Source organism: Chiroxiphia lanceolata, chromosome 9 (assembly GCF_009829145.1).
Source record: "Chiroxiphia lanceolata isolate bChiLan1 chromosome 9, bChiLan1.pri, whole genome shotgun sequence".
Classification (NCBI taxonomy): Eukaryota; Metazoa; Chordata; class Aves; order Passeriformes; family Pipridae; genus Chiroxiphia; species Chiroxiphia lanceolata.
The window spans coordinates 27,129,563-27,155,066 of record NC_045645.1 but is presented as its reverse complement, the minus strand read 5'-3'; the positions used below and the strand labels follow the sequence as shown (position 1 = coordinate 27,155,066).

At 40.9% G+C, this 25,504-nt stretch overlaps 1 protein-coding gene across 9 annotated transcripts in view; it reads left to right on the top strand.

Annotated features, from left to right (window-relative positions):
* The window catches only part of CEP350 (centrosomal protein 350), a 69,110-nt gene that overhangs the window by 39,469 nt on the left and 4,137 nt on the right, over positions 1-25,504 (top strand). For 7 of the 9 annotated variants that reach the window (XM_032696236.1, XM_032696239.1, XM_032696235.1 and 4 more), the window contains 11 exons: positions 3,001-3,123; positions 6,726-6,925; positions 8,683-8,891; positions 10,119-10,263; positions 12,005-12,165; positions 12,746-12,885; positions 13,670-13,752; positions 14,425-16,475; positions 17,449-17,850; positions 17,938-18,084; positions 19,254-19,376. In XM_032696236.1, coding sequence (XP_032552127.1) covers positions 3,001-3,123; positions 6,726-6,925; positions 8,683-8,891; positions 10,119-10,263; positions 12,005-12,165; positions 12,746-12,885; positions 13,670-13,752; positions 14,425-16,475; positions 17,449-17,850; positions 17,938-18,084; positions 19,254-19,376 — 3,784 coding nt within the window. The remainder of the gene's footprint in view (positions 1-3,000; positions 3,124-6,725; positions 6,926-8,682; positions 8,892-10,118; positions 10,264-12,004; positions 12,166-12,745; positions 12,886-13,669; positions 13,753-14,424; positions 16,476-17,448; positions 17,851-17,937; positions 18,085-19,253; positions 19,377-25,504) is intronic. The other 2 variants (XM_032696241.1, XM_032696240.1) reach the window with 1 other exon arrangement.

The following is a 25,504-nucleotide window of genomic DNA, read 5'->3' as shown; positions in this document are numbered from 1 at the left end:
TGAAAGACACTGAGCTTGTCAGATAATGATATTTCTATCTTATTATCCAGCTGCTGAATTTTAATTTTGATTGCATTAAAATCAGCTAGGGATGAATTCCCTAAGTTTTTCTTTATGGATGGAGGTGGTATGTAGGTGAATGAGAGGACAGGCAGTTAATAAAAGCTTTCTTTTCCCTCTGTGTGGTTCCCGGATTGAAAAAACGTTGCAAATGGTTGTTAGATGTCAGAGGACATAATGAAGTATACGTGCAGTCCCTGGGTCTGAAAACCAAGAATGAATCTCCTGATTTCACCTGTTAAATCATTTTAGATAAAGATTGTTTCTACATCTTTTCCGTGCTGGAATTACTTTGTCTGTACTAAACATTAGGAATGCTTTATTGGCCTGTGCTTGTTATTTTGAAGCCTTAAATTATTATTTGAGACTAATCCATTAGAAGTCTGGCCTCTGCCACTTACTACAAGAAATAGTCTTTGCTTAAACAATTTGTTTTTTTAGTTTATAACCAAGATAAGTCACTGCATTTTAGTTGGTGTGGGTGATCTTTGTAATGCCTTTTCCCCTGAGACTCTGAACACAGCTGGATAAAACATCATAAAGCAAGCAGGGCCACTTAAAGGCAAGCTGTCCTTGACTCCTTAGCACCCTCTTGGCTTGTAATCATTTGGGAAGCACATTTCCCACACTCACATGTATTTGTATATGATTAAAATAAACCCCAGTGGTAGTAAGTAAGTGAAGATTTGGTGTAAGCAGGAAAAACCAAAAACACGTTCTGATTTCCTGGTCTTGGTGTTCTAGCTTTGAGTGCCATTTTATTCAGACTCTTCTGGCAGCATCTGGTAAACAGAACAGCCAAAAGCACAGATTATTTCAAGTTTCTGAAGTGTCATATTTCCCAAACAAAACTCTTGACATATCCAAGTCATGTGAGAACCACCCCATCATTACAGCGACAAATTCTCAAAATATCTTTTGAGGCTGGTAAATGGCTTAGATGGGGACTTGAAAAGCATGTGTGCTGTAGGCCAGGCTGACTTCTAGGGTTTTGAGAAAACAAGTTTTACCTTGTGATCCTATTTTTTTTTTGTTAAAGGAGGCTCTTAATTTTTTCCCCACTTGAGATTCAACAAATTTCAAATGGTAATAAAAAAACATGCTGCAGCTTGGTTTCAAAATATAATACTATATTTTGAAATATAGTATTAATACTAAAAGAGATGACAAATACACTTGTAGATTCAAGACTTCCTTTGCTACTTTTTATCAGGTACTGGTCTTGTCAGTGCTGTTTTTGAAATCTTTTTTTCCAAATACCTTCATTTCTAAGTAACACTTTATGATTGCAGAAGGAATTACATATTGATAATTTTTACTCTTACGAGGGATAGTAGTAGATATAAAGTATGGTCTACTCTTAAAGATATTTTAATCATCAGTTGATTATTATCTTTTGTGTTTGAAAATAATTGCTCACCTGGAGAATACTTTTCAAAGCTGAATAGCAGGATTTGAGCTGAAACAATTGTTTGAGGCAGAACAAGTGGAAATTGTGATGTATGTAGTCATGTATTTTTGTTTTTGTGGGTTTGTCTTGTATTGCTGTATATGTTCAAAGGAAGAATTATTTTGTGTAAGCAAAACCTGATCTTTTTCATTGTATGGCTTTTGCACCCCATTGGCAGGTGTTTTGACTGAAAAACAGTGCCAACTTTGTATCTTTTTCAGTGTTCTTATTTGTAAAGCACATAATATTAATAGAGTAAGGCACTTGCTCTGAGGCATAATGGTAGGAAGCTGCCATTTGAGAGGAATCCATCAGGGTGTGAAATAGGGCAAAAGGAAAAAGCTGAATGATAAATGCAAAGGAAGTAGAGGAAGGAATTGGGAAAGCCTGCTATGCTGGATTTGCTGTGCTCCACAGCAAGGTGGAAATCCTTTGGCTTCCTGACTTAGGAGGCAGCTTTAATATTTGTCTTCTGCTAAAAGGGGAATGAAAGAATAGTTCTGTTTTACTTTTAACTGATGAGTCTGTGTAGCCTGCATGTGAACAGGAGCATGCTCTGTCAAAGACAATTAACCACTTTCCCCTGGCTTTCCTTGCATATGCAACTTTAATGATGATCTGTGCAATAACTAATTAAATGCTCATTTTCTTTTGCTTTTCCTTAGTATGCTTCTTAGCTTGCATTGTGGTTGGTAGAGCTAAATGGAGCATGGTATTTTTCTATAAATTTGATAATTCATTAGGAATTAGCTTAAAATGGTAATACTTTAAGAAATACCATTTTAAGCTCAGCTGTAGGTTTATGTAGATTTTGTTAAAAACAATAGGCCTTACCTTTCTGCAATTAGTACTTCAAATGAAATATATGAGTATTCTAAGATCAAGTCTGTACTTTGTTGCAAAAAACCCCAATTAGCAGCTAGACTGTGAATTACAGTTATATCTCAGACTTTTCCTGGAATTGCTCATGGTTTAAAAATGCATTATTTAACCTCCTTTTTTTTTTTTTTTGGCTCTTTCACTGGTGCTTTACCTTTGTAGAAATAATTTTACTGAGGTTTCGCCAGGTGAATGAAAATGTGTTTAAAGTTTCAGACCAGCAAAGTTGTCGATATTGCAAAACCAGCATGTTATTTAATACTAAACACCCTCTATCAACAGAATAGCAGGAGAAAGATTGGGTTGAGATATGTTAACTGGTGCATGTGGAATTCTGCATCAAAGTAATAAAACTCCTTCCAAAATTTAAAGAAAAATACAGCAGTGTGAAAAAAGCTTGCCTTTCATTAACAGAAAACAAAGTGTTATAAATGTATGTTCTATAACCTTCTGCATAACAGTGTATAGTTTTTCTACTGCAGATGTTGGGTATTAACTATACAATGTTAAATGCAATTAATTTTAAAGTTCTTTGCTAGATGCTATCCTTTTCTCATTCTTTCTGGCTTTATTGCTATCTTAGTTGTAAACTCTTCCTCCTTATTTTGTAGACACTGCTCTCCTGTTCACTACTTCTTCTCTGTCTTTACGTCTCACCACTGGGCCTCTCTCAGTGTCTGTTTTCCCAACCTCCACCCCAAATTCCAGCTGTATATCTACAACCAATTGGTCAGGTAACTGTATATTTCTCAAGTGATAGACTCTTTGATAGAGCATGCTCTGTTCAGTCCTGGAAGGTCCAGAGGTTCTTCAGGCCAGTTTGACACTGGCCTCACTGTTTCCAGACCTTTATCACACGTAGACAGGGGAACGAGTCCACCCTCAGCAACTTTGCACCAAGCTGAGTGTGCAGCTAATTCACTGCAGGGAAGGGATGCCATCCACAGAGACCTGGACAGGCTTGAGGAGTGGGCCAGTGTGACCTTCAGGAAGGTCAACAAGGCCAAGTGCAAGGTCAGGGCAATCAATCCAGGCTGGGGGATGAATGGATTGAGAGTAGTTCTTCAGAGAAGGACCTTTAGGATGCTGGTGGACCAAAAACTTGGAGAAGACCCAGCAATGTGTACTTGCAGCCCAGAAAACCAGCTGTATTCTGGGCTGCATGAAAAGACATGGCAGTAGGTCAAGGAGGTGATTGTCCCCCCTACTCTGCCCTGGTGAGACCCCACCTGGAGTCCTGTGTCCAGCTCAGGGATCCCCAGTGCTGTAAAGACATGGACCTGTTGGAGCAGGTCCAGAGGAGGCCACAAAAAAATCAAAGAGGTGGAATACCTTTCCTAGAGGAAAGGCTGAGAAAGTGGGGGTTGTTCAGTCTGGAGAAGAAGAGCTCCAGGGAGACCCTGTTGTGCCTGTTCAATATATAAAATGGGGTTATAAGAAAAATTGAGAGACTTTTTACCAAGGCCTGTAGTGATAGGGCAAGGGGTAACAGCTTTAGAGTGAGAGGGTAGATCTAGATTAAACAGAAGGAAGAAATTCTTCCCTGTGAGTGTGGTGAGGCCTTGGCACAGGTTGCCCAGAGAAGCTGTGGCTCCCCATCCCTGGAATTGTTCAAGGTCCGGTCGGATGGGGCGTGGAGCAACCTGGGATAGTAAAAGGAGTCCCATGGTAGAGGGGTAGAACGGGGTGATCTTTAAGGTCCCTTTTAACCCAAGGCATTCTAGGATTCTAATCTCTTACTCCCGCTGTGGTCTGAGTGGCACACAGACAATACACTTTGCTCCCACTGTCTGGTTGCTACTTCAGAACAGCTGCTGAAACCACGTAGTTTGAGCTTAAAGTCACTATACCTTGGATAAAAATATACAAGTACAGGTTAGAGCAGCAGGTTAATGTTTCCAAGTTAATATTTGAAATGCGTTGATGAAATGTGTGGTGTTAGCACAGAGGAATTGTTAGACTTCGAAATCATGCTGCTGTAATCTAAGTGCTGCTGCTGCTTCTTTGCTGCCCCACATTTCCAGCTGCATAGATGCCATATGTCCTTTTGCCTTTTTTTTTTCTGCTTTTGAGGATGAGTGTGTACCCTTGGTGTTGGAACTGGAACCCTCTAGACTGTAGTAAATATTAAGGCAGTATATATGCCACCTTATGGCTCTGTCCTGTTAAACCCCAGGGTTTTAAAAGGGTCTGCATCTTTGGCCAAGCTGCTTTGATCCTCCTTTTCCTGTAGGTTTTTTTGTTGGAATCTTTCTCTCCCATCACTTCTGTTGATTTATCTTTCTTATTCAGTAGTCCTTGTGTGGTAATTCTTTTCATGGTAATTTCATTAATTCTCCTCCTGTTTGTGGTGGTCTAGGTTACTTCATTTGACATCTGCTTTTAAGGAGTCCTGCTCCTTTGAATCCATTTATTTCAGCCTTTCTCTTGCATTTTATTTCAACTGGGTTTGCATCCCTCAAGATCCAGTGTGAAGATCCAAACTTTCTGATGAATTCAAACAGTGGGTGAAGGAAGAAGAAAAAGTTTCCTTTTGTGCTGAGGTCATTGTAATAATGACCTCCATAACGAGTTCCAAAGACATGATCTGCTGGGCTAATTGGAACTGTTTGTGTCTGAGAGTAAGAGTGGATAAATTTGATAGAGCTGGTGAAAGACACAAGATAATCATGACTGTCCCTGTCATGTTTGTAATGCCATTACTGTTGGTAGTCTACATTCTTAATGATACCAACCTGTCAGTTTTGCCTAAGAGTAAACTATGTTTGATGTTTGTCTATAGGAAGTGATGAAATAATGCACAAACTCATGGAATCTGCCAACTTGAAGGTGGCAGATGTTCCAGGCACTCTGAGGTTGCTTCTGTTTTTCACCTGCTCTTGTTTTGACCATCAGAAAGAAGGTTATGAGCAAGTCTTACTCGCTTCTGAAACTTTGATCTTCATGTCATCCCTTGTTCCCTTTGTCTGATTCTGTCTTAGAGAAGGATAGCTCTGAATCTTAACTCTTCTGATCAACTGCCAGCTCACTTTTCCAGGGAACAGAACTGAGCAAACAAGAAATATCCCTTAGGAGGCGAGACCTGTAGATTAGCCAGTTGACCATCCCAGTCTCTGTAAATAAAAGGTTTTTTTGAAACATGAGGGATTAAAAAGCACAAATGAGATTATGATCTGCTTTGCAACTTAAAAACTTTGATGCTGAGTGTTTGGGATGGCTCGAAAATTACAAATTATAAAGGCATTTACAAATCAAAGTATCCCAGGTCTTTGAAGACTGCCTTTTATGGCACCACACCTTCTGTACTAGTGGCAAACGCTCTCTAGCTGGCAGAACATGTATTTTCTACAGAGTGATTCTATGACATATTAAAACTTTCAGTGTAGGAGGTGAATGGATTGATAGACACTCTTCTCACATTCTTGGCGTGTCAGAGGAATTGTGTGCAGTTAATGTTGAACTTGCTTCCATTTACTGTCTGAAAGGTTAAGTGCTGTGCTCTTGGTTACTGCCATGTTCAAAGAGAACTAGTGTGTGCACACAAACCTATTCATACCTACAAAGTTCCATGAGACTTTCCTCATTTCTAAGGTTTCATGGATCACCTGAGAACTCCTTGTCACAAAGAAAGTATCTGCTAACTTTCAGCAAGAGCTTTACTTTTTATCTTTTCTTAAACTAGCAGCCAGATATGTTAGTAGCTGGGAAGAAACAGTCCTGCATCCTTATTCTCTTGATGCTGTCAGCTCACAATTAACATTCCAAGTGTGGGAATCCATGATGTTTAATCCATGATGTTTAATCCATGATGTTTAAAGCAAGAAGGATTAAAGCTCCAGTGTTTCAGGAAAACTATTAATACAGAATCACCTTCTCTTATAATTACATATTTGGAAAGAACCATGGGGCAAATGGGGTTACAATTTTCCTGCCATTGGGGTTAGTAAAAAGGTTCATTTTTCAAACAGTCAGTGCTTTCTAGAGGGTTCCAGTTTAATACCACAGGTACTTTTCATGTCCTGAAATTGGGAGCTTTTTCTGTTCATTTCAGTGAATAGTTTATAGCACTTTTAATGATTTTGAAGATTTTTAAAGGGTAAACAGTGTGTTTACAGTATGATGTAGACTTTGCTTACTGCAGAGAAAAAAAAATCTCTTGTCTACTTGTGGGGTATTTTCAGCAGCACATCAAAAGTCTTAGGAGACAGTGTGGATATTATCCTAGAAAACAAATTGAACAACTACAATTCTGGGCATGGTGGCAACAGAGCATCTGGGTATTGGGATCTCTGAGTGTGGCTGGCTCTGTTCCCATTGTCTTCCCTCTGCCTGCCAGGTTCCTAACTAAGCGGGAACAGAAGCTGATGCAGCGTCGACAGCACGCGGAAGAGTTGCTGGAGTGGAAGCGCCGCCTGGATGCAGAGGAAGCAGAAATACGGCGGATAGAAAAGCAGGCTCTGGCTGCCTGGGACAAAGAGCTGCTCAAAACCAAAATAGCCAAGAAAGAGCTGGGGGATCAGAGAACTGAGCCCAAAGGTAATGGGAAGCGGGGGAAAGTGATGCAAATGACAAGAGTGAAGGACATAATTTGACACAGCGATTGCTTGGGTTTGCGCTTTCTTCCTTCTTCGATGTTTTGGTGGTGGTTGTTCTCTGGACACTCTTAGAATCTCAATTTCTGCACTCTTTACTGCCTTCTGTTGCCTTGTTCTTTTAGCCCTATTTTACACCATAGTGAAATGTGTATTTCTCCTTTGCTGTGTATCTTCCCAAGTGAACGGTGCAGCATAAGCCCACCGGTCATTTCTACATACAATTTAAACTATGTTTATGTCTTTCAAAGCAGAAATATTGCAGTATGGCATGATTTTTTTCCTGATAGTCTTCTGAACTTATATTAAAACCATTTTCCCCAATAATGAGCAGTGTCTCTCCTTTGTTAGCCTTAGTACTGTTGGTGAGGATGGCTCCTATCAGGGGCTGCTTTGCCCTTGTCTTTGTTTCCAAAAAATGGAAAACATATTTTTCTTCCCTTTATTGTTGGTGCAATGTAACTGTTTGAAATGTGCAGCTGTGCCAAAGTGTGCTAGGGTGTAATTAGTATGAATTATGCTGTTGTGAGGAAAAATTAAATTCCCAGGTGTTGGGAGATACAGCTTTACTGTTCTGTCTTAAGTGGACCATACTTTCAGCATGAACCACAGAGAACTGGATTGCAGTGAGAGAAAATAATCAAACTTCAGGGATTCTTCTCAAAACAATCAATTTTTCATTTTTCCCCCCTTTGCTGAAAGCAGGCAGCACATCCTTTGGATGTGCAAAGGGAATTCAAAATCATGCCCTATTACCACTTGTCACTGAAAAAAGTCATGTGGATTTCAGGCATTGTAAGAGTTTTTAAAGATGATATATGTATGAGTCAGTAAGTTCCAGGGAACAAAAATTCAGCATGAATGCTGAATCCTCATCAATATTTGAGAAAATACACTTACTTTCTCTTAGTTGTATCTACTGGTAAGCATTGGAGCCCAGACCTGCTTCAGAAGTTGTTCCTTTTCCCAGCCTTTGCTCAAACAGTGAATAGTTCTCCATGGCTGCCTCAGTAATGCCGTGACTCCTGCGGAATTTAGTAAACAGGAATATTGAAAACCCAGCTTATTATTTTGCTTGTTGCCATTTGAGAGACTCATGATGAAATCATAACATTAAAATGTTTTCTGCAACTACTGTAAAGGAAGCAATCAATTCTAAATTCAAGATCTGGCTTGCAGATTATATGCTCCTCCATGACTTCTTCAGACTAATAGTGACTCTTGCTGGTGTATGGTCAACTGGAAGGACTGGTTTCCCTAATAATCTTTTTGGAGTGTGTTGTCTGTAAAATGGTAGAATATCCCAAAAACCTCTTTATTCTCGACATTCAGCAATCACTAAGAATGTGAGGCAGCTATCACAGAATTCTTTGGGTCGGAAAAGGCTTCTGAGATCGAGTCCAGCCTTTGATCACCACCTTGTCAACTAGAGCACGGCACTAAGTGCCAGGTCCAGTCGTTTCTTGAACACAAATCATAGTTTTAAATCATAGTTCACTAGTAAACATGCTTATTCTTGCTAAATATTCCAATATCAATGTCTAGGTGAGTGAAATAATGCTTATTTGACATGGATTGGTAGCAGTTAATACTTTATATGTAGGCAGCATATGAAGTATGCCTTCAGTCTTATGCCTTCAGCCTCTGCGTACAAGGTGGTGCAAGTTCTTACGTGCTTTGTTTTTTCTCATTAAACCTCAGAAACTGCTAGTGAAGAAGAGTCTCCAGTGCCTTGCTCTCATCTGAACAGTGAAAGCTCTATCCCAGAAGATCTTGGCAGTCTGCCTGCTGAGTCTGTCCCATCAGAGCCCATGGGCCATAGACAGCCAGAAAGCCCAGATCAGAGTACAATTAATGAAGAAATGGCTTATTCTGAGGAGTTCAAGTCCTCCACCTTGCCTGGCAAACTCGTGAGTGACCTTTTCTGCTGTATGTACTCCTGCACTTGTGCAAGGCTGTCAGAGAAGTAGTCAGTACAGCCATCCCAGCTGCAAAGCAGAGATTATGAACTAAATCTATTTTTCTGTATTGGTGATGCCATTTCACATTACTGTGGGGAATCATTGTGATCAGACGTGTCCTTTGAAGTCTTGAGGAAAAATTGCTTCCGCACAGTTTAGGTATTTTTTAACTTGTGGGTGCTCTTGCAAAACATTTTGCGTACGTCCCGTAGGTATGCGGTGTTGAGTGGTGGAACACTGACCCAGTTTACCAGTGTGAATTAGCTGTAGGGGAGCTTGTTGCCATTGTATAAATTCTTTGAGGCCGTGGAAACCATGCTGTGTCTTTCTGCTTTGCCTTATTTGCAAGTAATGTATCCCAAAGTATAGCTACAGGATGAAGAACTGAGCTATAACCTCGTGCACAGTCCTTTGGGTTTCATTTTATGTCTGCTTGCTACTTAATTCTGCCTTGTTGTTCCATTCCAACTGTTACTCGGATGATAATTTTGATTAATTTCCTCCTGATAACTTTGCTCTGTGCTGAATAAGACAGAAAATGCAGAGTCTGTGGGGTAAAAACCCCTCTCATCTAGACTTATTCCAAATACTTCCTTGGGAAATTTGATGAGAAGATGGTGAGGTAAAATGTCTAACATGTGCCAGAAGGTTATGTTCAAGGTGTGTGAAAGGTTTGTGGGATAATGTTGAAGCACTAAGCAGCGTTTTGGAAGAATATTTGCTCTTTGAATTTTTTTACCTGGCCTCAGAGAAATAGTGCCCTGTTGTTTCACTGATTTAAAATGACATCTTGCACCCCTTACATGAAGTGGTCCTTTCAATTTCATTAATATATTTACTAGGAGTTCCTACTGCCCTAGTTTTTACTAAATAAGATGACACCAATGTATTGAACACCTGTGAGTCAGAGCGTTGTCAGTTCACTTAGGTGGTAATGGAATAATATAAACAGGTTTATTGAAATCTAAACTCAGAGTAAGCAGTCAGCTACTGCTGCTCTTGGTGTTTTTGTATTATTGTCTAGCAAAGATTAAATTCTTAAGATCGCTGTGTAAGTCCCACTGTTTATGAGATGTTCTCTTGTCATGCTGTTCTTTCCTTGTAACTGGCTCCTGCTGACAGTGATCTCCTACTTTCAAACTGCAATTACTTATTTATCCTTTTCTTCTCTCATAGTCTCCTCCCAGAAGCAGCATACCTCTATCAAAGCAAGACTCCAGCAAAGGCAGCCACAGAACTGGTGGACAGCTACGTTCCCCTGTGAGGTCTCACCAGACATCTCACAACTGGTCTGATGAATCCTTATCTATGACACAGTCAGGTAAGTGTGATATCCACTTGGGTTTAAATTGCTTTTTCAGTGCTTTTGCTTTTAACAAGTAAATTTGAAATGCAGACATAGCTGTAGAGAAGCAGACAGACATTCCTAGAAGTTGCCAGGGATTAGGGTTTGTGGGAGTATTTTCCCATTACAGTTTTCATAGCTTCAGCTTAAGAAGATCTTAACCTAACAAGTTCTATACATAATCTCTTCTTTTAGAAAGCAGTGCAGGTTCCTGCAAACAGGTATGAAGAAGGCAAGAGTTAACAGTTAAGGTGGTCCTAAAATTTAAAAATACCTCCTTCTGAGCACAGCCTGGCTCCAGGAGCAGTACAACTCTGTTACATGCCAGTGTGGGTGAGCCCCTTGGACCTGCACTGCCTTGTGCACAATCAGTGGATGCCTCAGGACTTATCTTTTTATTTTTGGAGGAGGGTTTGATCTGTGTGCAGTAAAATAGGATCCAAGGTTGCATTTTGAGCTATAAAATACAAGAGGTACCATACAGACTCTTTATACTCTTTTATCCACTATCCAAGCTGGCTGCCAGTAAATGCTGAGGGAGAACATACTGGAAGTGAAGTGGTACACAGCAGCCCTTTCCCTGGTGTGCTTCCAGTCTGTTACTCATGTGGGTTACAGGATTTCCTGTGCCATCATCCACTCTGTTCAGCTTTGAAGTCTATTCTGACCCTTTCCGTGCTTTTAGCCTCTAAAACATCTTGTTTTCCACAGTGGACTTGACACAGCATCACAAAATACTTATTAGCAAGTGAGATGGCATTTTCTTGCTTTTTTTGCTTATTTGAATCAGTAAGTCTTTGGTGGAGAAAGAATTAGGAGGTTCTGTTGCATGTACTGACTGTGACAGTTGGATAACTTACTGTGAGAACTGAGTATGTAAGAGCTAGGTATTGACACTGACTAATTTGTGTTGGGATTCTGTCTGGAGAGAGTTTGCAACACAGTGATGCTTTTCAGCACCTTGATAAAGTTATTTTCAAGCTCTGACTCAGCAGCCATACAAGGAAGCCATTATGAAATGTAGAGCAAGCAACAGTGAAAATAAACTTCTGTAAAATGAAGTCTCTGCAGTCTTTGATTTCAAACACTGAAGAAAGGTGTAAGAGGTGGGAAGGTGATCAGGCTGGTGCTGGTTTCACAATAAATCATTCCATTGCAAAGAGACAAATGTTCTGAGCTGAGTAGTAATGAGGTCACTGCCCTGTCAGTCTGATGCACGCGTAGACAAGGTCGTCAGAGATGAAAGCATGTGCAGATCTTTCCCTTACCAGTTGATCAAGAAATGCTGTAATTACATAGTGGTCACTTACTGTTTGGGAGGAGCTGTTAATTACAGTGGCATCACAAAGTGCTCCTGATTAGCAAGTGAGATTCCATTCTTTTTGTTTAGGTTTTTTTTTTTATTCTTTAAATGGTTAACAACAGTTGTTAATGGAAAAAGAATACAGTGGTTTGATTGCATTTACTGGCTGTTGATGATGGAATCCTTCATTATAGGGGTTTGTTATATTCAGAAATGAGGTGGATTAGCAAAATGTCCAGCTGTTCCTGCTAGCTGACCAAAACATACTGGTGATTTACTTTCTAGAATATTCAGTAAAGTATTTGGCATTTTTGAGCATATTTTGTATTTACTAAATGTCTGTTTGTTGCTTTGCACAGAACTGTTTTGTGAGGTGCAAGTTTATAAAGACTGAAACTTTCTGAACATTTTCAGAAACCACCTCTGATCAAAGTGACATCGAAGGACGCATCAGGGCCCTGAAGGATGAGCTACGGAAAAGGAAGTCTGTTGTTTACCAGCTGAAAAAGGAGCAGAAAAAGAGACAAAAGGAGAGACTGAAGGCCCAGGAAGCCAGTTTGATCAAACAACTGGAGGTTAGGAACAGTAGGAAGAAGGGTGAAGTAAAAGATTGTTAGCCTTGGATAAATACCAACAGCTCCGAAAGACACATTATTGTTATTGAAACATGGGCTGTTATATAGAAATATAGAATGGTTTGGGTTGGAAGGAACCTTAAAGATCATCTCCTTCCAACCCCCCCTTGCCTTGGGCAGGGATACCTTCAATTAGACCAGGTTGCTTAAAGCCCCATCCGTCCTGGTCTTGTTGTGGCTATTTAACTGTTTTTGATAATAAACCCAGAGCCTTGAGGCAAAAATGCTGTTCCTTTTTAAAATATCTTTAATGGGTTACTGGCAGTGTTCAGGGGGCTTATGTATGTTTATACACATTAGTATCCTATCTTGGATTAAAGAGTGTTTGATGCTCATGTACCTTGTTTTTGCAAGTAGAGTACTGAAATTTCTAGGATTTGCAGCTGTTGAGCCTTAGAAGGTTAAATGGATTGTTCTACAGAGAAACCAAGTGCATTCTTTATTAATTTAATAGGTTTTGATTGTTGAATTGTAGTTATGGTTTAGTAGATTAACAGCAGTGATTGTTGTCCATGTGCAGTCGTATGATGAGTTCATCAAGAAGACTGAAGCAGAGCTGAGCCAGGATCTGGAGGCATCACCAACAGCCAAACCTCAGATTAAAACTCTCTCCTCAGCTGCTGCTGAAAAACCTAAGATCAAGGCACCACCACTCCATAGGTAACTGGGATTTCTCATTCTTTTTGAGATTATTCTGGAATGGTGATGATTGCTGCTTTAGTGAAAGGAGAGCTGGTAACTGCTCTTCCTTAAAACACTGGATATCAGCAGTATTCTGTTGACCTATTTGCTGCTCTCACCAGACCCAAAATAGATAAGGTCTACTGTCCCTGTAATCATATACATCTCACTTTTGTCCTGCCCAGCCTTTCAGATCCTGCTTGCAAGTTTTTTTCTGAACAATAATTCCTGGTTGTGCAAGAATTGTGCCAGGTGGTTTGTATGGATTAGGGACCTGAAGGAATTCTTTTACCGTTTTGGTCACTCATTATGCCTGTTGCACTGTGTGAGGCAACTGTTCATCTTTGCAACTTAAATCTGGGTTTTAAAAGGTAGAGAATTCAACTGAATTCTGCACTTCCTACTGTATTTTAAGTGTTTCATTTTCTCCAGCAGATGGTGCAATTTTAGTGCATTCAAGTAAAAAAAAAAAAAAGAAATAACCCAATTTATTTTCTTTTTCTCTTTTTTTTTTCTTGTCTGGGGAAAAAGACTAAAGTTCAATTAGTCTTTTAAAAAAATGCTTTCCAGGGCTTGACAGGCTCTCCTCTCTGCCCCCATTTCTACTTTTTAACATCACAGTATGTTGACAAAGCAAACTGCTTATGTTATCATTGGTGTGGTGTTATAGATGCTTGTATTTCCATTTTTATTTATTAAAGGAAAAAAACCAACACACTCTGGTGTAACTGTAATTCATGCAATTTGATTTTTTCAATTTTAGGCCTGAGACAGCTAAAAACTGGAAATCACTGACTGAATCAGAGAGATCCAGAGCATCTTTGGAATCCATTTCAGAACACGCAGGTATGTAGCTGGAAGAAACCAAACTACAGATGAAGAATTTGAAGACTGACTGTTTTAAAATTTTTTAACCTTTTCCTTCTTGACTCAAGAAGAGGTTTTAAGAGGGGATGCAGACTTCATAAAACCATAATGATCAAGCTGGGTTTTCACAGTTTTTATTTAGTAGGATTCTAGTTTTGCTGTTTCCTGAATATTCAGTATTTAGTTTACTCCTGCTGAGGTTTGTTTGAAACCATAATTAAGTGACAACCTTTTTCCTTCCTTTTGTTTCCTGTTCTTTTATCGCTTGAGGAAAGTAAGGAAATGAAAAATAATGAAGAACTCATGAATAGGGGGGTTTTATTGTACTTTTCAATGTTTTGCTGTTTATCATTATCAATTCATTATCTCCCATTCTAATCCTGGTTGTATTTGTGGCTTGCAAACAAATAACTAAGCCCTTACCTTGGGATACTGGTACAAGGAACAGAATCAGAAGGAAAGCATTAGAACCTGGAACTGAATGAATGTTCCTCATGTTCATAGGGCAGCCAGAAATATATATTCCAAGGCACCAGTTTGTATCTTTTAGCACAGAAATCTTGATGTTAATTTAGTTGCCTATGATTGCAGTTTTCAGTAAAACTGTGGGTTATACAATCTGCTGAAATTCACTTGTTATTTTCCCTCAAGATGCTGTGTCATCAAGATCTGAAAGATCTGTGTCTGTACACACCAAGGCAGTGGCTGTGACAGATATTCATGCTGGAGAACCTTCTGGAACAGCTGCCTCAGTTCTAATACCAAGGAGTTCCAGAGCAGGATCTGGTGATTCCTTAAATAGTGTGCCCTCATCAGCTCTTCTGAAAGACATAAAAGACATTAGCAGGGTATCCCCTGAGTCAGTAAACAAGGTGGTAAACGCATCCAGTGTTGAGGCTGCTGTTAGTCATAAATCTGAGATTACAGAAGATGTGGAATCCATAAAGTCAGAGGAATATGAGAGTGAAGGTCCTCATGTTAAGACTCTGGAGAGTTCTGATGTCTTGTTGATGTTAGATAAAGAACAGGAGAGCTCACTGAACCTCTGCTCTGAAAACAAACACTCTCAGAAGGAACTGTTTGATTTGGGCGTGGAAAGTCTTCACGCTACAGAAGAAATCCTAGAACAGAGACTGGCAGATAAAGAGGCTGTAAGCGGCCCAAGTGTAAAGGAGTCTCCTAATAAGCTCAGTAAATCTGCAGAGGAAAAAGGTTATCTGCCTTCAGAGCAGCTTTTTACTCAGAAAGAGCCATCGTACCTTGATGACTTCGAAGGATCCTCCTCCAGAAAACAAACGTCAGCTGAAGAAACACCTCCTGGGGAGCGTTACAAAGGTGACTTCGAGGGATCCCTTCTCTCCGCTAACGCGGAGTCGCCGAGGGAGCAGTCCCAGCACACACAGGCCAGCAGGAGCAGATCCACCAGCCTGGGCAGCGATGGTGAGATCAGTGAGTGCCTCAGTGACAGGTCTCTCTCTGGCAGCATGCATTCAGAGAGGCTGCTGGAACTCAAGTCCCCGACTGAACTTATGAAAAACACCGAACGCAGAGATGTGGAGCTGGAACAGTCCCCTACCGGGTCCCCTCTGTGGGCCCCTGTTGGAATCACAGAAGAAACAGATAGTTTGTCAAATTTCAACATTGGTGACAGAGTACTCGTGAGTAAAGTCCAGCCTGGAACATTGCGATTCAAAGGGCTGACTAAATTTGCCAAAGGGTTTTGGGCTGGCGTGGAGTTGGATAAACCTGAAGGGAACAATGATGGAACTTATGATGGTATTAAATACTTTGATTGCAAAGAGAAACATGGTATCTTTGCTCCTCCTCAAAAAATCTCTCACATTACAGAAAGTATCGATAGCCAGTTAGACACAAATAAGGATGAAGACTCATTCTTTGATGACAGACTGGAGAAGCAACACAAAGCTGAGCAGAAAGACAGAGGAATTCCTAAACCTGGCAAAGAGGATGAAAGCCAGAGCAGAAATGCAATAGAGAACTCTTCCCAGGATAAAGCTCCTGCAGATAGAGCTGTTTCAGAGGCTTCAGCTGAGGAAAGGGTTGATGAAGAGTTGTCATCTAAAGCAAACAGCATAAAGGAGATTTCTGTAGCTGCTGGTTTATTTGCCCAAGAACAATCAGTGGTGGATTATCTGAAGGATGCTGTAAAGGAGGAGGCCACCCACACTCCTCTTGTTTCTAGTCTTGAGGATGAGATTTCCTCTGTTCAGTTGGATGACATCTCAGATTTCCTTTCTGAAAAACTGGAAAGGCAGAAGACACTGGGAGAAGAATGTGCTGAAAAGTTAGATGATCTCTCTCCTGGTGTCGTGGAGAAGTCTGCAACTCCACTTCTGGATTTGCTGACAAAAGAAAAGAACCAGTTAGAAGCACAGCTCAAACTGCCACTCAGAGAGGAAGAAAAGTCAAAAGACCAACTGGAAAAGGTCAGTTTGCTGACTGACAGCCTACTTAGAGATTTTGTGAAAGACACAGTCAATCAGTTACAGCAAATAAAGAAGGTCAGGAATGAGAAAATACAGCTCAGCAACCAGGAGCTCTGTGATGTGAAGGAGGAATCCAGTAGCCCATCCCAGCAGGTTGAAAAGCAGATTCCAGATGGACTGAATAACTTCTTCCTAAGTTCTGATTTGGAAGATGACAGAGAAGAACTTTCCTCTCCAGACATGTGTCCCAGACCAGTGAGTAACAGACATCTTGCACTGATTTTAAGAGCTGATTGTTCTTTGACTGGTAATGATTGAATCCAAGGCATTTTGTGTGGCACCAGGTTTTCTCCCAAGTTCTGTTGGACGATGTGGAGATTACCTGTATGTATATGTCTTACAAGTTCCTGTGTATCCCAGTGCATGGCTTGTTTTGGTAGCCACACAGGCTGAAAGACACAGTTGGGCACATGAAAGTGAAAAATACTTCTTTTAAGTTGCATTCTGCTTCCACATTCAATTTGTCTTTAATCTTTACCCTCAGTTTTTATTCTAAAAATGGCAAAATAGACTCTAAACTTACTTCTATCTATTCTCAATATGAAAGAGTCATTCTCAAACATAATTAGTTGCTGTTGAGGTCATTTAGGTGTCAGCCTGCCCTATCCACTGAACTAATATATGATGAGTAGTGGAAGTTCAGGCTTCCCCAGAATAACCATTAATGGTACAGATATAGGACTTGTCCTTTCTGCTAGAGCTCTCAGCAAACTTGTCTGCTTTGCCAGGGATCTCAGTACTTGGTCACCACTGAAAGCTTCAGCCTGTTTCACCAGTGGGCACTACTTCATCACTGAAACAGCCATCACCTGCTAAAAGGTTTTAGGCTGTTGATTTAGATCTGAGACTGCTGGTGAGTGAAATGAAAAGTTGTGTCCCATTATCAGTCTTTAAACCAGTCAGTCTTTCATAAACAGGTAAACATTAGGACAAACAGTGAGCAGAATGCTCAGCCTTTTAAGCTCTGTAGGAACCCCCTGAAAGTATTCAAGGAACCCCAGGTATTTGATTCAAAACATTCTTAATTTTCCTGTGAGCTTTTTCTTAATTTGCCTGAGTATTTGTGCATGTACTGCCAACTACATCAGTAAAGCATTTAAAAACATAAGCTGAGTTAGACAATGGTGTGACACCCTTTCATATTTATTCTGTGGATCTTAATTCACAGGAGAGCCCAGTGTTTGGTGCCAGTGGTCAGGAAGAGCTTGCCAAGAGACTGGCAGAGCTGGAGCTCAACCGTGAGTTCCTGAGTGTGCTGGGAGATGATCAAGACTGGTTTGATGAGGACTATGGCCTGAGTTCCCGTAAGCTCCAGCAGAAGGAAGCCGAGGAGCCGGCAGTGCTGCCCCAGGTGGAACTGCAGAAGGTGCCGACAAAGCCGTGTGAGGAGCCCCTGGCAGTCCCTCACACTGCAGTGGAGGTGGAAGGTATGGTCCATGCAGCAGCTGAGGAACTCTGGAAGCTCAGGGAGCTGGGCCACGATCTTCAAAGCTGCAGCCTTCGTTCAGACCTTAGTGGTTCCCTCCAGGAGCAGGACACGGACACGATAAACAAGCAGGTTTATAAAAAGGTACAGCCTTCAAGCATCTTGGTCTTGCCCTTTGAACGTTTACCATGGGCAACAGAAGCCGTAACTTTTACTTCTTTCTTTGTTAAGGTGGTATTTGATTTAACAAGGGAGATCTTCGGGGAAATCTTTGCTGAGGATCCTAATCTAAATCAGCCGATTTGGATGAAACCGTGTAGGATTGCATCTGCTTATTTTCGCCGAGTCAAAGATCCAAATGATCTGGATGAAATCAAGGTAGGAAGAAATCTTTGCTGTGCATGGACAGTGAGGTGAAAAACATTGTACTAGCACTTACCTGAAGTGTTAGATCATAACAGATGAATCCAGCAAGAGATGGATTCAGAAAAGAAAGGAGATTGCAAACCTGAAAGGGTATTTGTCAAAATGATCCATTTTTACTCAGCAGATTTGCCTCCCTGTCCTTTTGGCTGTTATTGGTTGCTTTTAAACCTTAGTCCTCTGTGTAGAATTGCCAGGATGACCTTGATCTTATAAAATTGGTATGCTGACAGGCTGCTGCTTTAGCAGATTTCCATGGAACTCTGTATGGCTAAATTGGAATGGATCCAGTGGTAGGGTTGGGCCAAATGGGATGAGATGGATTTTTTACTCAGACATACATACACACCTGTGCCAGCCTCGCTGAGGACAGCAGGATTTGCCCAGAGGAACCCAAAATCTGACTGGTGAGGGCATTGTATTTAGCAAACCAGAGGAGATCTCCTGTTAATGACGGTAATGCTTAAGAAAGGACAAAACCCCAAAAAGCTAAAGCCTGACTGAACCTAGGTTGAATTTTTGGGGCTGGACATTTGTGAAAAAACTGTCTCCCTGAAAGCACTCAAATGAGAACCTTCCATATGGCTTATCAGGACATAAATGAAGACTTCCACCTGTACTATTTCTTCTGAAATTGAGGAGGGGTTGGCAATATTTTGATTAACCTGCTGAAGATAAAGCATGTTAACTGTCTAGAAAAGACAGAAATAGTGTCTAGATCACTCTGTTAGTGGAGAAGACTTTCAAAAGCGTGTGGCAGGGGACAGCAGGGGCACAGGACAAGGACACCAAATGGCCACCCTCCTTTTCTTTAATATTCTCCCATAAAGTGATTTGTCAGAACCTTCTGTTTGTGTGCTGTTGAATTGGAAGTTTCTGTTCTCATGATTGCTACAGCAGTCAGTGCCTTTTTTTTGCCCCCAGCTTCTGAGTTTAATAATTGTCCTGCCTGTGTAATGCTGCCTGAGAGACTTCCAGTGTAACTTTGATGCATACACTGTGTCTCTGAGCTAAACAGAAGGGTGTTCTCCATTTTATAAAGTGACTTTTTAGGGGAAGTACTTTGTGCATACCTTTCATTTCTTAGCTCAGATGTGATAAATCTCACCTTTACTGTTCTGTAGAGCTTCATTGCAGCTGAAGTGCTGAAGTTGTTCAGCCTGAGGAAGGAGCCTAATCACAAAACAGACTGGCAGAAGATGATGAAATTTGGGCGGAAGAAACGCGACCGAGTGGATCATATACTAGTAAGTGAATGAAAATAGGCAGTCATGTCAGGTACTTCCACCAGGCTGAAATGTGGCATGAGTGTATTTTCAGTATTCAGTCATGCTGTTTAAAGGATACAAAGTGTGCATGAGGTATTACAGGGGGTGGGTCCCGTGCCAGTGAGTTAAGGTGACTTGAGTGAATTCTGCCTACTGATTTGACTGGAGTATAAATTTGCTCACTCCTAAAAGTTTAAAGCACGAATTTACAGAGGGAAACACTGAGTTATTTCACTAAACCTTTTCTTTTGGAAGGGAATATGTTTTTTTTTTTCTTTTACTTTAATTTAAAATAGTTTTATTCTGAAGTAATATTTAATTGGAGACGGTGGTACAAAGAACTTAATTGAACTAGCAAATGCAGCTGCCACTGGGGCAGAGACAGTTCAGTGTTAAAACTGCCTAAGATGGAGCATGTCTGGCTGTGTACTGGTCTTTGAAAGTTACTTGTTGGGTTGTATTGCAGGATGATTAACATCTTTATTGGCTGTAATGATAGTGAAGGTTCTGCTTGGGAATATGAGTCGTCATTAATGCTGTGCTTCACTTAATTGTACCTGAAATTGATTCCACACATGCACATATAAGTAACTTGGAGTCATGGGTCGTGTGGTCTTTTAATTGGCCATCACTGGGAGGTTTCCAACACAGAGTTTTTCCCAGGGGTTTAATTGTATGTAAATAGAATACCTATGTATAGGTCCCAATACATCCTGATAGGCTTGATTCTGGGATATGGAGCTTATGAAAATGTGCACAAAAAAAGAAAAAGATCCATGTTTAGATCCCCAAGAGAACTAATAATAGAGCTACTGTGCTTGAGTACTAACTACCTAATTTCTTTGCAACATACTTAGAAAGATTCCTGACTGGAAAAATTTTTTCTAGTTGAAGGCATCCAAAGTGCTTCAGGTGAAATAAGTTTGAAGTTCAGAATTCGGTCTGTGATTTAGATGCAGACCCAGACATCAAAGATTAATGAAGCTCTTACAAGTTTGGCTTAATAAATAATGTGCTTAATTTTATTTTGTTCTCACAAGAATATGGTAATGAAATTTTAACTGAAGACTGGGAATAACTCTGTGAAGGCTGCAGAATGCCATGCTTTAGGAAATAAGGCAGTCTCAGTGGCATTGCTAACAAATTTGTACTGTAATGTGAGACACTACCAGAGAAACTTCTAACTGAAAACCTAAGGAAATAGTGTTCAGTTTCCCTTGCCCTATTTTATTAAAAGTCTCTATAAAACATGAAGTATCTGGACAGCTTTCTCTGTCTCCTTATCAGCCCCCAACTTGTACTTAAAGTCGTGGGTTCAGTAGTAACACAAATCCAAGGCCAGAAGTGGATATACAGGTCAGTGCAAGACCTGCTGCCTATTCCCTAGTAACTCACAGTGTAGCCCTAAACCAAGAGGTCAGTTTGGGATTTTTCCAAATTCCTGAAAGGGAAATTGAGAGTTTTTTGGTAGATTTAAGTGCTGTAGAAGCTTCCTTAAAAGTCACAATTGAAAATGGTTTATTCAAGTTTTGCTGGGTATTTAGCCAGCACACAATGTGCAGGGGATGTCATATGAGTACATACATGAGCTGATTGATTCTCCACATTACTTTGCTGCTGGTAAAGACAATGACTGTTAAAATAAAACGTGATCTTTTTAAAGCAGAAATGAACATTCTTATGCTTCTGCTAGTTGCATTTAAGCTTTGAGCACAGTTTCTTCACCTCTCCTTTAAGTAAAATTAACCTTAAAATGAAAACATCCCTTGACAATTTTCTGTGGAGACAACCTGTGTGTTTTAGTGACTTTGAGAGGATTGAACATGCTGACTGTCTAATATTGCCTGATCCAAGAGCTAGGCATGACTTCTATTTCTTCTTTGGGCACAGAAACCAATGCCAGGCTATTTTACCCAACTTACTCTCTCCCTGATTATCCCTGGGTGTGTCCTTTTGGGTTTATTTTACTAAACCCAATTCCCCGTGGTAGGTTCAGCCTTGTGGGGAAGGGGCATGCTGGGACCTGTGGGTGACCACAGTCAGCTGTCACACCTGCTGGGAACTAAGGGGGAACAGGATGTCCTTTGTATCCTTGCTCTGCCTTTAGGTTTGCTGCTTCCTCCAATCCCTGCACCTTTAGTTGCACTTTCGCTTTCGGCTGCACTTTCCCAGCATTGACACCAATGTGGTGTCACCAATATGCAGCCATGTTTTAGTGCCAGTGACAAAAAAAGCCATCTTCCTCTTGTCCTTTTTGCATCACCTTTGATCAGTCATCTCTGTCTTCAGAAAGCATTTGTATTGGGATGCCTTCAGGGATCTCTCTGATCTGCTGGATAGTTGCTCAGGTTACTAACGTTTACTGCAAATCTTGGCTTTCAGTAAACAAGTACGGGATGTTCACATTTATGAAAAGCTGCTTTGTTTAAAATCAAGTGAAGGGAATGTCCAGGTGTTTGCTTTCCTCCTCTTATGTCCCTTCATGTTGCTCCTTTATGACGTGTGTGCAGTCTGTGCTGTGTGGAGAATGTCAAATGTAGGTAGGTGCTGCATTTCGGTACATCAGGGCTGCCTGCACCTTCCAAAACATGTTTTTAAACTACAGCAAACCCCCTCATATCTCCTTATTTAAGTTCAGGTTGTTTCCACTGGTTTTTTTCCCACTTGGGTCTTCAGCCAGAACTCCCTGTGCTGATCTGTTTGTGTGGGGCTAAAACAAACTCTGGCATTGCTTTCCCTGCCAGCTCCTTTTATCTGGAACTTGAGAAAGCACAGCTCACAGGATACTGCCTAATCTATGTGTTTAGTTTTCACACCTGAGGAGCTGCCAACAGAGTGCTGAAAAGTACTTGATCTTCTGACCTGTTGACTTAAGACCCAGAATGTTTCTTTCTATGCAGCAACTCTGCAACAAAGCAGGGCTGTTCTACCAAACTGGCTTACTCGGAAATCCCATTTCTGCAGCACCCCAGATCTAAACCCAGGGGGAGTGCACAGTAAGAAGAGTCTCAAAGCCTGCTTGTGTGCTCAGTTGAGTGTCTTAAGATTTCCAGGCACACTGAGAGCTCTGAGAATGCACCTGCCTGCCTTCCTCCTGCTGGCATTCTTCCAAGGCACTAGTTTATATCTGGGTTTTTATTCTTTTCAGTCTCCCAAATGGTCTAGTGACTCCTTAAATGTCATTTATTTTGGAGATATTCATGGTTTTGAACATGAACCTCCAGAAACTGAAACAGTCCAACTCACTCTGATTATATTACTTTAAGTGGGTTTTTTTTGGTGCTGTGACATTTATCAGATGGTCAGCAGGATTGTGTGACCATGCTGTCTCCTGATTTTCCTTTTGCATGTATGCCTCCTTCTTTCTTTCTGTTTTAAAACAAAAAGTGCACAGAGAAAAAAAAAAAAACTCACAGAGCCTTCTGCATTGCATCACTATTTATCTTTTCCTGTAGCATGGAATTCAGTTTCATTAAAACTCTAGTTCTCCTGACTTTGCCCAAGTGCAGTGTCTCTCTGGTATAGAGCTCTTACTTCCTGGTGCAGTTTTACTTTTGTCATGACAGTGTGCAGGAACTTAAATGCTGGGCAAGTACTGAACACAAGGCAAAGCCCATTTCCATGAAAGCCATGATAGTTGTCAGATATTAAGCAAACTGTCTCCATTGCTTAGGAGCACTTTGTGGTAACACAAGGAGTGGATCAAACCTTTCCCAGACAAAGGAGTCACAACTGCTTTGGCTCAGATGGCTGCAGCCAGCATGGCAGTGTCCACACGTGTTCTGAATACACTATAAACAAGACTTGCCTGCAGCTCTGAATTGCACATTCTCTCAGTTTTCCAAAAGTATGCTCGAGGAAGTCCTCCTAATGCCAGAGGAAATTGTGCACTGTGCCTCTGAGAGAGAGGGGAATGATAGAGGCAAGAGAAAATTAATCACAATACTGTTTTCCTGTCTTCATCATTCTCCTGCTATTAAACATCCAACCTTTCCCTGCCTGGATCAAGTACCTTCTCTAGGTCTTTGTCTTCACTTTTTAGCGGTGTGAGGTGGCTGCTGGCCTGGGAGGGTCAGGCAGAAAATCACATCAGTCAGAATCGTGCAGCTGCTCCCAGTTACCAGCCTTGGACGTCATCGGTCAAGGTCCCTGGACGTCCCCCAGCGCTTGTCTCCACCCACATCCTTCATCTTCAGGATCTTTCCCCATTTCTAGGATCTTTCCTGCAGCAAGGATCTTCACCTTTTCACTTTGGGGCCCCCTGGTTTCTTTCCCAAACCACTTCTGCTTTTAGGGAACCATTCTTTCTGGCACCACCTCTTCTTTTCATGACCCCGGTCGTCTTGCTTTTCCTTATCTGAATAGTCTGTGGTGCAGACACACCACAAATGATCAGTCTGCAAATTTCTCCTTCTGTCTTATGCCTCTTTATTGATGGGAGGACCTGGAGCATGCTGCTGTTGTTTATTTTATCAGAATTTACAACCAGCACATACAGGTTGCAGGCAGCACATTTCTGTGGGAGAGTTCAGGAGTCTTTCAGACATTCACCCCCACACAAACCCACACCCAATTATCTGCCGCTTGTTAGCCTACCATTTACATTATTTTTTCACCTGCAACACTCATTGGAAGTTTGATTGCCAGTAATGTTACTTTTTCCTTATTAGTAAGAAGCCTAATGAAGCCATTAATGCCTTGTCTTTGACAGCTGTGTCAAAGGCGCTGGCTGTGCTGGCACAGCTTTGTAAGCAGGTAACCTGACTCTTCCAAAGCTGTTTGCAGGAAATCCCTGCCCCTCTCCCCAAGCTCTTAAGAGAGGAAAGGAGCTGTCACACCGACACCCCATTTATAACTGAGGCCTCATGAATGGCTGCAAGCCCTGCAGCAGTGCCTGTTCCCCGGGGTTCCCATAGCAGCCTGTTCTTGGGCTTCCCACCGTGCTTGGGTTATTGAATCATCATTATGCTACAGCAGCTGTCAGCTTCAAACCAGACCAGCTTCTGGGAGGTTTAGCTTCAGGCAAAGGGAAGAGAGGGTGTTTGGGCTATAGTTCATGTCCTCTCCTTTGAAAACAACACTATTACTTATTGATCCTGGGTTAGTGGATTTTTCAGTGTGTTTAACCTTGGTTTGGCAGTGTTTAGGTGTCTGCCCCACTTGTACCATGTAAATGTATTTTGAGTTCAGAGTGTAAGATTTATGGTCAGAGGAGATTTCTGCTGAATCTGAGTAGAGAAAGAGCTTTCAACAGGATTTTTTTGTCATTTTAAATGCAAGCAATGTTTGCATCCATTCTTTCTTTTCCAAAAAGTTTGAGCTTTGCTAGGGTGTCTCTGCAATACTAAAACAGTCACTAAGACAAATTTTAGTAACTATAATTGGAGATGTCCAGTTTTGGAGGCTCTCAATAAAACTTGATTTGCTGAATGAAATTAAATATTTCAGTCTGATACTAAACCACCTATTTGTCACTGACCACTAAAAGAGGATTTTCCTTGTCAACCATTTAGGAATAGAAGGAAATAAGTACTCTTCAAATGTAATGGTACAAAATTCCATTTGTGATAATGCTGTCAAATCCAATGAAGCGTGGAGTATTCTGTGCAAATCCAACAGAGCATGGGGTATACTGTGCAAATGAATTGTAATGCTGTCTTAAAACATATGCCAGCATTTTATTTTCCTATGCAGAAGAATTGGAGAAGTTAGTTGTTTCCTTAAAGTTCTTTAAACTGAACTGCAGTGAAGTCTTTTCTTTTTCTTCTTCCCCCGTTCAAGGCCTTTGCATCATTTCTTAGCAGTTCAAACCTCATCGAATCAGCTTCTTGCAAATAACATAATTAGGGACTCTTAACAGAGCTTCTGCTGCTGGCCAAGAATATCCCATTATCTGAGTTCTTTCAAGTGAAACTTGTGTGGGAATATGAAATCCTTTAAAATGGATGCTATAGTGAAAGGTAGAAAATGTTCATGCAGTGAAATAGCCTGGCTCACAGGGATCTGTGTTCATTTTGCTATTCCAAGCGTTTCCTGTAATCTCTTACAAAGACAGATATGTTGTTGGCAGATACACACTGTTTTGGACTCTTTCTGGAACTTTGCAG